The sequence below is a fragment of the Chanos chanos genome, chromosome 5 (assembly GCF_902362185.1).
Source record: "Chanos chanos chromosome 5, fChaCha1.1, whole genome shotgun sequence".
NCBI lineage: Eukaryota > Metazoa > Chordata > Actinopteri > Gonorynchiformes > Chanidae > Chanos > Chanos chanos.
This window is the reverse complement of record NC_044499.1, coordinates 15,568,853-15,586,198: the sequence shown is the minus strand read 5'-3', so window position 1 is coordinate 15,586,198 and position 17,346 is coordinate 15,568,853. Positions and strand designations below refer to the sequence as shown.

Genomic DNA, 17,346 nt, shown 5'->3' with positions numbered 1-17,346 from the left:
ACACTGCAGATTCTGTATCTCTGCTTGTGATTTCCATTTGATACCGGGAGATCAGCATAGTGCATTCACACCATGTAAATCTAACAGAAAATTCTGTAATTGTAATTTAACCCAGTACTGACCAGCATACTGTTATTTGTTAATGCAGGATTCTTCAAGATCAATGAACCCTCAATTCCACAAAAAGTGAGTGAAAGCAAAAGTTTATTTGTACCAAGGTCTCAAGTATTGACTTAAAATGCCCATGAAAAGACTCAACTTTAAAAGAGATGTTCTTTTTCAGGTGTGGAAAATTCTGCACGGAAGGATTTGGCTCTTCAAAGAACCAGAGCACAGCTGGAGAACAGCAAATGCCTTCCTTCCTGCTCTGTTATTTCTTAACCGAATCCCGTAGAACCTCCTCATAGGAGGGAGGTGGCTGGTTACAGTATGAAGGTAGGGGTGGGTAGACTGCAGTCATATGGGGAGGGTGAGACTGCATCTGATAAACAGGAGAAATGACCACATTCCCTGGCTCTCTATACCCTTGAAAACCAGACTGCTGCTGCAACCCTGCAGAAAATAATCAAAGTCATTTTTACTCTCAGTATGATGGTAACAGGAACAGAGAAAACACAGCCATAATTGTATTATAATTATCTCACCTGGAGCTGTAAGAGGATATCTGCTGTAGGAAACGTTGATGTCTGGCTGTTCTGGGAGAGGGGCTGTGTGCATACGTCTTCGTATGAAAAATCCAGCCCCGCAGCAGAACAGAATACCCAGCATCAATAGCACCCTGGAGATCAGCAGTAAGCAGTCAGTTAAAATCCACACCTGAAATCATTCACCTAGCTCTGCGATTCATTACCACTTCGAGCTGAAGTAACTGCCTGCAGAGCAAGATGAATGGTCCACTTTTGTAGCCACACAGTGGAGAGCATGTGATGCAACAGAACCATGAATCATTTATGATACTGATGAATAGAAACGCCCTTTTCACATTACTCTTACTGTCCGTACACATGTAACTTACAGTGTATCATTTTACTGTGGGATCATATAACAATGAGTTTTCTGCCCCTTTCTTTTTCTTTTTTTTTCCACCTCATTCATTTATGTCCCACTGATGGTACTGAAAAAGAATGTGCTGATCAAGCAGGCAATAAAGAGGAGGAGAAATCTGTGCTCACAGGACGAGAGCTGTGACTCACCAGAAATACCAAACTTTCTGGATGGAGAGGGCTCGAACACAGCACCGCGTACTACAGCAGTCCTCATACGACTTACATCTACAAGCCACAAAGTGCATTCACAGTATTTACACGCAGCGCATCACCAAAACATTTTTAACAAAGTACTACCAAATAAAGTTTGTATCTAACACCGAGCTAGCAATGCACATGTACGCAAGCAGTAGTACTCACATGAGTTTAAATATTCATATTAAATAATTCAGTCAGGCCTACTTTCATATAACCAAAATGTCATTTATTTAATGGCAAATGGTTTGACATTCTAAGAATACTTTTACACACTGAATATGAGAAGCTGTAGAGTTAAAGATGAAGAAAAATCAAATAAAGGATCAAATAACATTTTAAGTCTAAGACTAAGTAAGTATAGCTTCACGTTTGTTTTCTCTGTGTTTTCTGTGCTGACAGAGAAACTGTGAGACACCCTTCCTGTGGTTCATTTGTTTCTGAATCTCTGCACACGACTACTCATGATGAATTGCCCTCATTGAGACCAGTGAGTGGAGCTGGATCTCCCGCCTGTGCCCATGAATCTCTGTTCTTTTTTTTTTTTTCTTTTCTCAGAGTATTTGTATATGTGATTCAAACCGAACATAGCCACTGGCATAATGCAGAGGCAACACTGCATAAAAATACAGTTAACCCTTCTGAGTATCTGAGAGAATTAATATAGTCTGTTTATGTACTGCAGGCACATTTTATAATAGATGATTTGGATATCCACTTAATGGTAGATATGTACAATGCACTTGAGTAAAATAGAAAGCCATGAGTACATTTAATATCTATTTAAAGATAATGTAATGATTAGATTGGGCTTCTTTGATTGGTTTATTCTTAATATATTGCTTCTCAGAGCACTGTTTATGCAGTTTGTACTTACATAAAATATATGGGATATCCTCCCTCCAAGTACCAACAATACTTTTTGTCTGCTATGCTCTGGAAGAAAAAATAAAGAGAAGAAGAGATTTCTGTTGCTAAACTGTCCTTCGGCAAGGTAATAGAAGTATTAGCCTAGATATGGTTCACCTGTCAAATTGACTGGGTGTCCTTTGAAACAAATGTCTTTTACAACAAAAACCTGACAAGTATCACAAGTTCCTTCCAACATATTTGAATGTGAATAGGTAGATGGGTGGATGGCTTGTAGGACTGCAGATAGCGATTGTGTCATGAAATGTCATAACGAAGGCAACAATGGTTTTTTGGAGTTACACCAACTTCAGAAGTCAGCAGTGATATACTGTAGGCAGCCTGTGATTACATCTGCATTCATGTTTTATTCTATAGCCTATCAAATCGGTCATTCAAGTCAAAGCTTGCCTATGAGCTGGGCTGCAGACAACCTTCAGTCAACAGCAGAGCTGCCATGCTCATGGAAATGAGTCACAAAGAGCTGTTTGTCATAGTGTCCCAGTCTTGAACAATAAACAATAGACAGCAAAGAACGAATGGTGTGTTTGTGTGTGAGAACATGCGTGAGTGTGTAAGTGAATAAGTTGGCATGTAAAAGTTTGTGTATGCAAGAGACTTTCAGACTAGCTATTTTTGTAGCTAAAGGGCATAGACATCCATACCACGAAATATTTCTGAGGAAAACGACTGCGATTGCTTGGAAATATTCAGACCAATTTATACCAGCTTCCAGCAAATGATAAAAAACACCATTTTGCTCCCCTATCATTTTCAAAACGTTTTGAATAATCTACCATTCTTAAAGTGTTATTGAAATTGACTTTCCCCTGCGAATTAGCCCGTTTGAATTCGGGCAGTTTCATTTCTTTGAAAATACTAATTGAAAATTCATTGGTACAGTAAGTCTGTACTGATTCACAATGACAGCTGGTCTGGTCAGCAGGCATTTTGATCCTTATTTATAAGAAATGTTGATAAAGATGCTTTATAGGTCAGTATGAGGATTTTAAATTAATCAGTTAATAAAGGGTGTTCGTTTTTTTCCCCCACTCACCTCGGCAAATAAACAAAACGTGAAGATGATCCTCGAAATGTCTCGCATTTCTCTGAGTACTCCAGCTCCGCTGCAAGGACAAACTGCCCAAATTAAAAATTTTGAGTTCATCAGTTGACACGTCGGACACAATGGCAGTGCAGGTCAACCGTTAGCGCACATTTGCGACGTAAAACACACCAACATGTTATGATCCATACTGGGTTGATCGGTATGTCAAGCTACGAATTCAAGCTGTGGGTTGCAGCCTTTGCTGAATTTCAGTCACACATGCCGAGACAGCCTCATCTCTGTGTTTATGCAAACTCCAGCTCGTCCGCCGACGCGTAGTTTTACTGCGTGTAATGTGTTGGCTTATTTATACTATATGACTCTGATTTCAAATGCGTCCAGTCTACGAGAAAGGGCAAATGTTTTTGAAGACTTTTTTTTAATTATTATTTAACCAAATAGACTTAAGCCAACAGTTTGGACACGAGCAAAAGTTTATGACATGCATATTATAATTTCAAATACATTTTGAAAATACAAAGGTATTGATTCGTAGTTTTAATGTTTTTCTGAACATTTTCATGTGAGAGTGGTGCATCATGGAACGCAGCATAACATACGTTAATGAGTTTTCTTTATTTTGGTTAAATCCAGTGTTTTTCAAAGTTCAAATTTATGAGGAAACAGAACATCACAAGTCCACATTTCACAAAGCATAGTGTTGTTTGCTCTTTTTTAAACCTAGTGTTACAGAAGCCTTTAGATTTTTAAAGGACTATAAAAATATTTTTCCCCTTTGTTGCAGAAAAACAATACTAAAACCAACATAAAAATGTATCAAAAAACAAACAGCCAAAAAAGATCCAATTGAGACACAAATAAAAAATTTAACTGAAATACTGTGCTTGCAACAAATATAAGTATGCATTCTGGATTGTACAATTCATATTTTCCCCTCATGAAATTAAAATGAAAGGCATTGCATTGACAATATCTTTTATGTATCTTCAGTGTTCAAGGATGCAAAAGAACAATTAGTGTTACAAGCAATATTACCCATGCTGCTTTGTCACTTTAAAGGAAAGGTGTATATTGTGTATAACATCAACCAGCCTTTTCCCTCTGTACAGTTTTGAGTTTTGGCATATCTTTTCTGATAATCTGTTTTATATAAAGTCCTGAGCAGTCCTCAACGTTTTGAACAAATTGCATAGATGGAAAAGGTGAGACTCAATGCTTTTTCATTGCATCCATTCTTCTAAAAATACAAAAACTATTCTAAAAATCATGTTTTAAGTACTGATATACCTCTAGTTTGGATATTTGTTAACCTCTTTCACTTCATTACAGACAATTACTGAATTAAGAAATAATGCTCATCTACTATAAAATATTATATGTCATACCTAAGTCACAAACGCACGAAAAAATCGTATACCTCAGTAACAGAACTGGATATTACACGTTAAGACCAAACAAATCACATCAATTTTAAATTAAAATCATTTTTAAGTATGCAGCACTGCATTGACACCTTGACAGTGCAACAGTACCTGTATTCAGAATTCCCTAGAGATTCCCTCACATAATTAAGTCAGCACATAGACACTACCTACCTTGCCCCCAAATACCTGCATTCAACAAGACTTAAATTATACAAAAATATTTATAAAAACAAAACTCTTCAGTCAGGTGACCTGCAAAAATGTTAACAACCTCTGCTCAGTACACTGTTATGTAATGATGTATGAATAAACCGAAAACACTTTCCTGACACCACGCTTTCAACACCCCGTTTTGCCAGTGTTTTGTATAGACTCCCTCATTAAGTAGTCTAACAGTAAGCTATGAAACTTCATTTGGAGAATAATATGCAAGTGTTAAAAAAAAAGGGTTCTGATACATTTTTCTCTGAACAGAAGCTAAAACAGAGATAAGAGATGTATAAAAAGCTATAGTTCAAGGTGTGTGAATTATATAATATATATATAAACCACTAAACACACCCACACACACTGTAGCGTTTGTGAAATAGTAGAGTAACGTAGTGCATGTACGCTAAAGCAACCTCTAAAACAACCAGTCAGTTTGTGTTATGTCCTCTCTCTCTGGATTGGACCATCAAACTTGCATAGAAGGGTAAACAAGGCAAGGCTGCTGTGTTTTCAGAACTCATCATCCATTCTGGTCGAAGAAAGCCATTGTCCTCCGACTCTTCCTCCATCTCTTCTTTAAGATAATGTTTTCATTTTGGCCTTCTGTACCATTCAATTTTACAGTTAAAACTTATTAATGGCTGAAAGAATTTTAAGTGACCGTTCTAACAAAATACCCTCTGGCTAAATAATCTTGCAAATTATACAATGTCTTATCAAAGTCTGACCCACTCACATCATTTAAATACTCTTGGGTAAAGCTTCACATCCAAACCACTCAAAAATATTCTAACTGATAAAATGAGCATTATAAAATATTGTGATAGCTTTTTAACCAGTACTCTCAATCTTGCACAACCAGCAACATAATCAGACCCCAGTGTAACAGTAGCACAGCCATTCCAACACATAGCCTGACGAGACCTTATAGCTGAGGTCAAGGATGATTTGGCAGTAACAGACAGTGATCCTACTGGAAAACAGTGTCTATGTCTTTGGACTCTCCACTAACCTCGTCGTTATTGGAAGTAAATGAATCATGCTCACATGGTACTGTTTCCATAGAGGCTTGTGAGCTGGAGATCATGGCATGTGACTCATCGATAGAGCCCTGATTGACATTATTATCTGTGGATGCCTCAGACAACAAAGGTGAAAGGTCAGTGGGAGGGATAGACGGCTCTGTGCGCAGAGCCAAAGGCTCAATTGGCAGAGCAGAGGTGTCAATCAGCAGAGAGGAAATGTCTACAGGTGGAAGGGAACAGTCAAGGGGCTGGAGAGAAGAATTAATTAAAGACTGAATATCAACGGGCGGGATAGAGGGATCAAGGCTTGAAAGGTCAAAGGGAGGGACTGACAGGTCTTGGGGAGGTGAAGACAGCTCAGGACTATCTGCAGGTGAAGGCTGGAGCTCTGCTGGTGGAGAGGAGAGGAGGTCTATGGCTGGAGCAGGCTCTGTGTTTGGCTGTTGAGCATCATTTGTTGGATGATCTTCCGCTGACAAAGACACGTTACTCTCTCCAAGCTCTTCTGCAGACATAAGAACATGGTATATGTCAGATTACGTCTCCTTTGTATTGGAAATGACTGTGTACTGTGAAAACTCTGACTCACCAACACCAGAGATATCACTGTCCTTCTCTTCCTGTACCGCCAGTGAAGTGTTCGTCATGTCAATGGATGAAACGGATAACTCTAGCCGCTCCGCCATGTCAGACACCTCAGAGTTCATCATACCCACTTCAGACTGGTCAGAGAAACCTGTGTGCCAAATAGTGAAGCAACTGTGTCTGAAATGTTTCACTGATGGAAAATACATCGGTGTTTAGGACATGTTTTGACCAAAGGAAAATATTCAAACATGTATGACAGAGTTTAAGGTAAATTCTAAAGTGAAAGTTGCTGTTTCTCGATGACATGTACCTGGATCCATGACTCTCTGGACTGGGGGTGGTAGCGGGGCGTCAAAATCCAAATCTCTCACCTCCTCATTCTTTTCGGCCTGTCCTGAGGCTGCCATCAGAGAAACCTTGAGACAGACAATGCAATTACCTTAAATAAATTACTTACTAAAGTACCACCTCAGTACAAAAATTATGTCCTCAAATGGGCTTCAGTGAATTTTGAACATGCAGCCAACAATTCATTAGTCATTCACAAATCATTGTGAAATCACACGAGAGTTTTAATACCTCAGTATATCCATTAGTAGGCAGTTCTGGAGAGGGGGTCTCCTGTTCAGGAGAACTTTGAGAGCTGATTTGACCAGACTTCGGCCCCTCAGGTTGGGCTGGAATTCGATGCAAGTAGCCATACCCAATGCCACAACCTAGACTGTAAAACAAGACATAAAATAAGCAGGATTGTAGAATGAGATTCCTCAGCTGATGTCACTGCTATTTCAGCTCAGATCTGGGTTCAAAATGGTACAAATGCAAATGTGGACAATACAAAAACTAGTCCTCCATCAACCTCCCTCCCCTTTCTCTGCTTCAACTGTGATGAAATGGAAGGCACTGACCTGCCTTCTCCACCCCAGGCTCCATTAGGTGTAACCACCACCTCCCTGCACACATCAGTCTCAGTGCTGTAGACCAACAGCTTCAGGGGTTTCCCCTCATGGGCCTCGATCAGGGAGAAAAAATCCTCCGACTGCGGAGACAGATAACCAAATTGCTCTCATGAAAGAGTCCAGAAGCCGTTGGTAAACCACTGACTAAAAGACCTCAATAAAGAAACAAATAAATATGTTTTCTATGTGTTTAATTAGAAAACACTTAAACATATATATATTGTGATTTCAAGTAAATAATTTATGGTGAAACGTGAGTTTATATGACAGAAAAGCAGAAAAAAAAATTACTCACATCTTGCAGGACCTGATCAGCTCCGACAATATAATCGTTATGTGCTTGAAGACCAGCCAATGCGGCCGGCGAGTTAGCTTCAACATCCTGAGGGAGAGAAGTAAAGGATAAATACAAAGGAAACAAAAGCGCTTCACTTAAACTTTAAAAACAAAGGCAAAACTACCACGAGTGTGTTACAATAAGAAAATAAGTTAATGAGCTTGAAAAAAGAAAAAAGAAATAGACTTACAAGAACATGCCACACATTTTCATTAGCTCCCTGAAAACTGCAGAATCTGACACTGGCTCCCAGAAGGCCTTGTCCACCCCACATGTTGCTGGGAACAACCTGCAACTCCCGAATTCGCATGGTCTTTGTGCTATACACCTCCATCTTCACTGGCTTCTCCACATTAGCCTTCAGCAGGTCTTTCAGCATATCATTTTCCTGGTTCTAGTTGGCAGAATTAACACTGTTAGTAAATACAGCTGCACAGACAACAATCTCTACCTGACTGTTGACTGATGGAGGCCAGAGATTTTAGAAGAGAGTTCATAACTCTCATGAGCATTGACGAATCTTTCTGTGAGGTCCTCAAAAACCTCATTTGATTTGAATGACATGAACTTGTGTTGCAAAGACCAGACACTAGTGATTGAGTTTTATTTTTGTTTTGTTTTTTTAAGTTGGGAAGTGCTTCTGGCTGACTGGAACCTCAGCTTCTTAATAAGGCAAAATATTCTGAAGGTTTTCCAAAAAAAAAAAAAAATCAGGGAATTCTGAATTAACCTGTGCACTAAAGACAACTAAATGTATGCTAGTGATTTAATCAGATTATCTAGTATTATGATTTACATGAAGATCAGATCATATGGTAAGTGAAAATGATGAAGTAAGATAAAACATTTTCTCAAAACCGCATTGAAAGAAGACAGATGTTCATCAGAAGGAAAATGGGCTTGCATGAATGGTATTAAAGCAAATGTTTAAAACACAGGACACTTGCACAATATTTGGTTTTGGACTGAGTACTTACAAGTCGGTTATTCCCTATGGATATGATGAAATCAAAGAAGGGCTCCAAACCAGCTTTCTGTGCAGGGGAGTTCTCCTGAATCTTTAAAAAATGGCAAGGACACATATTGAAACACTTTAATATGCTGTAAAATGGAAAACATGGTGTGAAGCTGGATAATGTACACTTGAGACACAAACTGAGAACAAAATGTCCTTTCCAAACGTTAGCTGACTGGGCTACTATTACATAATTCCACGGTCCACGTAGCCCAGTCGTGCCCACACATTTACGGTACTCTAAACTGACTTTCAATAAAAAAGTCAGTTTAGAGTACCGGTGTTGTTATAATAATATGTAAGTTATTAAACATGGGTGGAATTCTTTGAAATGTTTGAGCGTTTCCACGAAAAAAGCTGCGACGTCTGTCTCAGTCCTGGGCTAACTTACTTGGGACACTAGATGTTTACAGCCTATACAAGCAAACACTGAGATCAGCTAATATTAGCTTGTACTCAGCTTTGTAACTGAAGAATCGAAACCCGTGCCACCTCATCATACTCCGTTCGACTACGCCTATGAGAGGCAGAGCAGCTTTCGCAGTTAATTTAGTGTGATCGGTTGATACATGACAAGTGAGTCAGCCATTAATTTGTAAATGTCAACAGTAAAAAGTTAACCTAGCGTTATAATGTAGCCAGTCTGCTAAGTAATTCGGCTACCCTAACCTGTTCTAGTCGATCATTTGGACAACACACTACAATAAATGTGTAATTACCCCGTGAACATGATATCCGTCAGTTCCACCTTCTGGTGCACTCGAGCTCTGTGATAAACCCATGTCTGCTCTCTCTCCCTCACTCACTCTCTCTGCAACGACTTTCCAAAGCTGACTTGAACACAAGCTTGTCAGTCCTCCGCGGCCATCATGTACAACTTGCAATGCAGGAGAGGGCAATCGAACATGATATGAAGGATCGCAGGATGACTTGGGAATGATGCAATATCCAACTCTCAATAACCATTTATTCGATGAATTTTACATGGACGCGCTAGTAAACCCCTACTTTTTACATACTATATGTATATATGTATATATATAAATATGTGTGTGTGTGTGTGTGTGTGTGTGTATAGATATATATAAAACAATACGTTAAATTTTAGTCATTTTAAGCCATGTTTATTATGTTCAGGACATTTTTGTTAACATACCACATTTACAAATAAGCGTTTATCATGTTTACCACTTGTTTTTATTTATTTTTTTTTTTATTGCTGAGAAACAGTACACAGCAGTGTATTTTTCAGTTGTATTTTATACAGAAATATAGAAATGTAGTTGAAAAAGCACTCAAACATTAAAAACTGATTTTACTTCAAATAAATTTAACATACATCTTTAATATAATTTATTTTATGAAAAAAGGCAATGTATTTTAAATTGGACTTCATAAAGTGATCATGGTACCTAAAAGCATATTTATATTATTGTCTAAACACTCTGGAATCATTTCAAATATGTTGTTTTAAAAAAGAAAAAATAAATTAAAAAAACATGACAAAATATGCAAAACATTTCTCAGGTAGTCTATAATTACAGCATAAAATAAAACTGAGCAGAACAGTCAGTTTAGTTTCAAATATACATAATGCTGAAATATACAAATCCACGTAAATACATGTTTCCTCTAAAATAAACACACAAACAAACAAAAATGCATTTCTCTAAACCTAATGCAGTATGGTTTCTGAACTGTTAAAATATCCCTGAGGTTTCTTTTCTTTTTTTTTATTTGGTGGGTATGAATCTTTACCTTCAGGCCAAAATGAAATAAATCTAGATGCTCTAATTATAACACTGTATGAGTATGAATTGAATACTTAGAGGTAATGTTTCTGAGGGGGAAAATGGAAAGGAGGGGGGAGGGTATTTATCTAAAGACATGTTCTCTTCATTTAGAAATTTAGGTCAAGACAATTCCTTGAGGGAAAAAAGTGTACCAACACTGCTTCTTCTCAAACTGCTTAAATGTAAAAGTTGAAGGCTTATTTTAACAAGGTTTTTTCAATATCTGGATATTAAAGTGCTAACCCAACACAAATGCCCTACCTTTGCCAGCTGAACTAAAGATTAATCACAGTTCGCCAATATTATTAACCACCAAGTGTCAGGACCAAGTTTCATTTCCTACAGTCTTTAAGTGTTCCACAAGCTTGGAATGAGTTTACCCATTGAGATTAAGACAATCCTATGAGAGATTCCAGGTAACTGACACCTGGTTCATCCGCTTGAGGAGGGCTTGAACAGCGGGAGAACTGGTAGAGACAGATATTGTCCGGCTGACTGTCTATCTTGAGGTGACTTTGAACAGGGCAAGTACTATACATATAAAAACCATCAAAGAAGCCCAGGTCTGACTCTGAGGACAGACTCAGGTCCATGTAACTGTCTGGTGAGTCAGTGTAGGGAGATGGAGTTGGGGGAGCATCAAAGGAATTATTTAGGAGCAGGTCGCTAGACTGATTGGCATTTTCATCCAAGTATTCAAAAGTCAATGACTTGTAGTTACTGTTTGAATTTAAATTGTCTGTGTTGTCTAGGTTCAGCAAAGTCCTCTCATGATGCCCAGCACCTGATATGGTACAGCTGTCAGCCTCTGAGAAGTTGGAGTTTTGGCTGAATGATTGCTGGACTGAGTTGGTATGAGTCTTGTTAGTGTGTGGGAGGTCCTGTGTGCCTGTGTGAAGGTGACCAACAGTGTGAGGGATGCTTCTGTCAGCCATATCCAGAGCATGTTGATCTGGGAAAGAACCATCCTCTGCATCATAGTCCAGGCTCTGAACAGATGAAAATGAAGAGTCTGACATGTCACTGCTGCAGCTGTCTTCGCCCTCTATTGACAGCCCGGTGCTTAAGCACAAGGCAGGACTGGCAGGGAGGGAAAGGGAGATGGTATCATCCACTGGGAGAAGTGAATGGTTGCCGCCTCCACTGGGACCTTGCTCAGAGCTCCACAGTCGATAGGGCTGGTCAGCCTTCTCCTCCATCAATCGTCTTTCTAGCTCCAGTTTCATCTGGGTGCGAATGTAATGACTCTGCACCCGACTAGAATTAAACTCAATTCGGCCTCTAGGGTTCCCACACCCGTCTTTTGAGCACCCACAAGGGAAATTGGATCGGTCCATCTATTGAGTTCACAATGAGAATAAATGAGCCACAGTATTATAATTACACTGATACTACTACTGCTAGGACTAAAAGAAACATGTCATTTTCACCTCTGCCTGTGCCATTACCATCACTAGATGTACTATTGTTACCCCAAAAGTTGAAAAAGTAAGATAGGTGTAGCATAAAAATAATTTCAGAAACGCCTGACAATTAATGGTATATGGTAATATAAGAAACAGACCAGCGGAAGCTAAAATAGTCTGGGAAATATGGTTGACAAGGTGTTTTTTTGGGAAAGTAACATTTATCACCTCTAAAACTGGGATAAATTTCTCCATATGAGCGACAGTCCGTTTACCTGACATTTAATTCCAGACAGGCTGCATGCACAGGTTTCAGGGTCACAGTAGTCCTGACAATGGCAGCCACAGTCTTCCCGGGACAGACGAAGTCTCTTCAGCTCTCGCTTCTCTTCCCTGTCAATGTGCGCAACACCCGCTGCCCTCAACAGCGCTCGTCTCCTTTTGGAGGAGTATGACTGCGGGAACCCTCTTCCCTCTAAATCTTCGGTACTGAACTGAACATCTTCATTCACCATGTTATCAGCAATCAAACTGTTCATCTCCTCCAGAGTCATGTCACCACTGCTGCTCCACTGCATTGAGAAGGAAGAATACCCTTTAGTGTCAGAATATTCATTGTATCAAGTATTAAAATAGAGATATGTTCATCAAGAAGAGAATGACGTGTTCAATAAAAGCCAGGAGAAGTATTTAATGCAGATCAGTAGGTTTTGTGAACTAACCCTCTGTTTGAGGGCCTTCAGCCTCTCTTCTCTCCATCGCTGTTGGAGTTTCTCTCTGCGTTGGCACTGCTGGTCCACTGCGTGCTCTGCCACAGTGAATTTACGACAGTCAGCGTGCCGCCACGTCATGCCCAGTGTGCAACCTCCACGACTAGGCACACTGGTGAAGCCCTGGCACCGTGGAAAGAGGAACACAGTAACCGTACCAAAGTGAACCTTGCCATTTGCCCGCATTCCTTTGGTCTTCTTCAGGATGGATGTGACTGAGGAAGAGAGAAATATTTATCATTATTATTATCATTGCCATCATTACGGTTAAAACCACCAACAGGCATCATTCTCAGGTAGCATAGCACATCATAGTTTCTTTATTTTTACTGAGTCATTAGCAATTACCTCATTACAATATTTGTGTAACAATGAGAAACTGATGCTGCAATAGACTTTATAAATGCCACTAGGTGGCAGCGCAGCTAACAGAAACCAAACAAGAATCATTACATTGCAGATAAGTTTTTTTCTGTACATGATTATTTATTTGTTCATTTATTAGTCACAGAACTACATGGTTATGGTAACATGGACAAATAATATTTTTGTCTGGGTTTCAAAATCCACGATTACTAAACAGTATTATTGGTATGTATTTCCATGGTTGAATACATGCTAAATCCAGTTACATGGGTGATTTTACCAAACCAGCGCCAGCAGCTTGTTACTATTATTAGTGAATTATCTCCTCTAGGTTTTTGAGCCACAAACAAATGTGAATTTAAGTCAAGCATAATGCGGTATTTGTACAATTTATTCATTTGCTGATGCTAATAATCTGAAAGGTATGTCGCACCAGAGCAATTACTGGAAAACTTCCGGCTAGAGCATTATGTTTCTTTCACTTGAAAAAACAGTCAGTTCAGTCATGCGCTGATGCAGAAGGATGATAATACAACTCTCTTATGCACTTGGGCGGACGAACGCGGGGTTGTTTGTCCTGAAAACTGCACAGCCATGATTCAGATAATATGCCAAACTCACCTGGTCTGGGTTTGAGAGTTAATGTGCAGTTGGTTGGCCCAGGCTCCAGGGGGTCACTACAGAGACACATCTCATAAGACTCTCTCCCCAGACAGGTGGAGGAACAAAGGGAGGAGGAAGATGAGGAATACCAGGGGTCCTCATCCACAAACTCAAATTTTCTCTTCAGAATTCCACTCAGTGACGGATTAGCCATAACGCTCTGCAAAATTCAAAGCACAAACATATATAACTATTATTAGATCAGTTACAATAAAATACACTGCATTTTGCAATGATTCAGGTTATGTTGTATACAGATTTCATATAAACTGTTTCTAAGATGAACACTGTGGCTGGTGAAATCCCAGTAGCCTAGCAGTACTCAAATCCTTCAGCAACTGGACACCTTTTTTTTTTTTTTTTTCTTTCTCACCCTCTAGCATGGAGCACCAAGCTTGTTCTTAGAGAGATCCTGTTCACCTGGTTTGACAGCTTTTCAGGATTCTCTGCAGTGGCAGCAGCCAAGTGAATTTGATAATCAATGCAAAAAATTTTATTTACTGAGAGATATTTTCCCTCAAATGAAACAATACTTTTGCAATGAAGCAAGAAGATACAGGCCACGGCAAAACAAAAAGGAATCAATGGTTCTTTCTCTCACCCCTCTGAGTAATTAACATTCCTGAGATTCTTTGGGTTCTTCAAGGAAATGTCAAGGCATTCAGCTTAGCAAAAAGGAACACCTTAAGGCTAGAGTTTACGCCTAAAATGTACGTCAAAGCTCTTGAAAAAGAATAAGGATACTTTGAATATTTGGATTTGGATATATGCTATATGCTATTGAACAGCAAACAGTGCAACCCAGAGGAACCAATGAAAGGAGCAGTAAGTCCTTTTAATAAAGTAGGAACATGTTATGTGTTCTCTCTCGCTGTCTCTCTTGCTCCCTCTCTGTATGTGTGTGTGTGTGTGTGCGCGCATGTGTGTGTGTGTTGGAGGTGTATGAAAACGCACACTACAACTTGCCATACCCTGTGTTCATGCAAAATGAAAAGGACTGTAGGTTCATCGCAGAATAGAGAAAAATGCATCATAGAATACCTGACCCCTGCTCTAGACTCACTCACTCAAGCTCCTCCCCCATCACCGACTGAGGTGCCAGGAACAGTGTGTGCCCTGCAGACACTGCCTGCATCCTGGGCAACCTTAGTGAGTACTTCACAGGTACCTTGGCCCTGTGTCACGCCAGACTGGCTCTCTGAATGGTGTTATGTAAACACCTGCACCCTACTCCCAGATGCCACAGACATTCACTGCAAGCACTGTAGATTTATCAAATAAAATGAGCACAAGAGAGGATTGAGTTTGTTGAATCTCTTAGTATTGAATGAGTTTTCTCATGGACTTGATTACACACCAGTATTTGGAGAACTATGTGTTGTTTATGTACACCTTGTATGTGAAGGATGTGCATGTGCAATATGATTTTTTGACTTTTTTTTTTTTGACATTTGCTCTACTATTAGATTTAGCCCATAACCCACATCAAAAAGGTGAAGAGGTAGACATTTAGAGGGCTAAGCATATCTCATTAGACGAGTTTAAAGATGATTAAGATAAAAAAGATGGCATGTTTTTTTCCCTTTGAAAAAGTAAAATCCATATGACAGCAAAAAGAAATAAATTAATAAAAATGAACAGTACTCTTTATTATGGCTCAACTCCCAACAAGACGTTCAATTCAAACTCAGTTTTTAAGTGTCTGAGTAGACGTGCATGTGCGTTCATGTGGTGCGGAGATGTGTGTGTGGGGGGGGGGTCATTTAAACCATGTACACAATACAGTGACCCACAGCTGAAAACTTTCCATTCTATCTGAACAACATACAGAAGCAAGTTCTCAGAGTCTAACAAAGACTTTACAGCTGGAGATCCCAGCAATCCCTGAACAAACACAAAACATGTTTTTGATCTTTGAAAAAGTAAGGGTCAGCAGGCTAAAGGGTTGGTCTACAGGATAAAGCCCCTGTTTGGAGGTTTTGGAGGAGGAGATAGGGAGACAGGGGTGTACAGTTGTCTGGAAGGGAAAATGAGGTCATCATCCCTGGCCTAGAAGAGATATCCCACAGCCAGAAAATAAGAGTCGTGGCTACCCTCCATTCAACTCCTTTTTTTCCGCATTATAATTCACTGAAAACATAGCAGCCCACCTGGTACACACAGAACTCTCAGAGACTCTTGGGCCAAACACATAGTGAAATATATGAGTTTAACCAAGTTAAATAAATTGGGTGAACATCATAAAGTGAAGAGTCAGATTTCCTTTTCAATGCTCAACATTCTTTATTTTTAAAATATTCACCTTTCTGCTCTCTCAGCACAACCATTCTCAGAAAGAATTGATGAGGATTTGTTTTCATGGGGTACATGTGGGTGAGGGAACACACACAGTTTACATGTAACCAAACGAACCTCAATAATCTAACATAAACAGGGAAAAAACATGTAATAAAGGTTTTTTAACCTTTAGATGAGCAAAAAGTTTATTTCATCAATGACACTGCGAAGCTTTAACCTAGATCTAGGTCTTGATAGATTCATACAAATCTGAGAGCAACTAAGGACAACAACGTCCGTCCAATTTAAAACGATGTCAGTTCGCTACGTATGACAGCTCCAACTGGTAAACTTCCGCAGCTTAGTGTACAGTGAGGACATGTACATATGGAATGAAATCTCGTATCTTGTTAATACACGTTGTCTAACTTTCATAAGGTAGTCAATGACAAACTATGTAGTATTTAAATCACTGTAACACTGCTCCCTCCTCTTATAAAACTGATTTTGACAAATTTACCAAAAATGACAAGTTTGAGTCAAAAGTCTACTAGCAATAATATACTTTTTACATTATTCGTTAAACCATGATACAAGACAAAATACAAGTTAACTCACCTTGAAACTGTGTTAAATCCGTAAACCATGAATGAAAATGTGAAAATATGTGTATGTATATACATATATATTCCTATAATCGCTTATCAGCACGAACACGATTCGCCTGATTGACCGTATTGATCTACATACGGCACAATATGTACTGTCAGCTGTTACTCGGTCTAGTAAGAACTCGCTTGTGCAACAGCACGGTATTATCGTCAGCGGAAAACCCTCCCCAGTGTGTGACGTCAACAGTAATATGAGTAGGAAAAACTCACACTCAAACGCAGAGAAAGGAGAGAGAGAGAGAGAGAGAGAGAGAGAGACTGCATTGATAGTTTAGAGGTAAAAAGAAAAAAAAAAGAAAAGAGAAGATGATTGTTTAGGATTGTTTATTATGTCTATTTAACTTGTCATCCCACCAAATAAAATACAAATGTTGTCTGAAACTTATTCTTCCCTTTACCCTAAATTGTTTTGTTTTTTCAGCTAGTTTCTGGCTGCTCTTGCAATGGGGAGGAAAGCCTTACGACAGAGTCTCTAGAGTCTTGAGGCTCCCTGACACAGAAGGGTGTACATCCTTCTGCCAGCTGGGCTTTTACTATTCACAGAGACAGGGCTTAAAGCCCAGTGGTCATCCGTCTCTTTGTAAATTAGATATGGCCAACAGCATGGGTATAAATTACGTGTG

At 39.2% G+C, this 17,346-nt stretch overlaps 3 protein-coding genes across 3 annotated transcripts; all 3 read right to left on the bottom strand.

Moving 5' to 3' along the window:
* Positions 1–370: 370 nt before the first annotated feature.
* LOC115811114 (vesicular, overexpressed in cancer, prosurvival protein 1-like) lies at positions 371–3,255 on the bottom strand. The gene is made up of 5 exons (XM_030773186.1): positions 3,208–3,255; positions 2,119–2,177; positions 1,194–1,271; positions 645–778; positions 371–552 (listed from the first exon to the last, which is right to left on the bottom strand). Exons 1-5 carry the CDS (start codon positions 3,253–3,255, stop codon positions 371–373), a joined length of 501 nt encoding a protein of 166 aa, XP_030629046.1.
* A 1,919-nt stretch (positions 3,256–5,174) lies between these two features.
* gorasp1a (golgi reassembly stacking protein 1a) lies at positions 5,175–9,651 on the bottom strand. The gene is made up of 9 exons (XM_030775455.1): positions 9,497–9,651; positions 8,740–8,820; positions 7,953–8,156; positions 7,721–7,807; positions 7,375–7,505; positions 7,046–7,187; positions 6,777–6,882; positions 6,468–6,614; positions 5,175–6,383 (listed from the first exon to the last, which is right to left on the bottom strand). Exons 1-9 carry the CDS (start codon positions 9,557–9,559, stop codon positions 5,824–5,826), a joined length of 1,521 nt encoding a protein of 506 aa, XP_030631315.1. The 5' UTR covers positions 9,560–9,651; the 3' UTR covers positions 5,175–5,823.
* Positions 9,652–10,144: 493 nt separating this feature from the next.
* LOC115812013 (cysteine/serine-rich nuclear protein 1) lies at positions 10,145–16,726 on the bottom strand. Its single transcript, XM_030774487.1, has 5 exons — positions 16,671–16,726; positions 13,734–13,935; positions 12,699–12,961; positions 12,252–12,548; positions 10,145–11,907 (listed from the first exon to the last, which is right to left on the bottom strand). The coding sequence occupies exons 2-5, from the start codon at positions 13,927–13,929 to the stop codon at positions 10,960–10,962; spliced, it is 1,704 nt and encodes a 567-aa protein (XP_030630347.1). The 5' UTR covers positions 13,930–13,935; positions 16,671–16,726; the 3' UTR covers positions 10,145–10,959.
* Between the last annotated feature and the right edge of the window lie 620 nt (positions 16,727–17,346).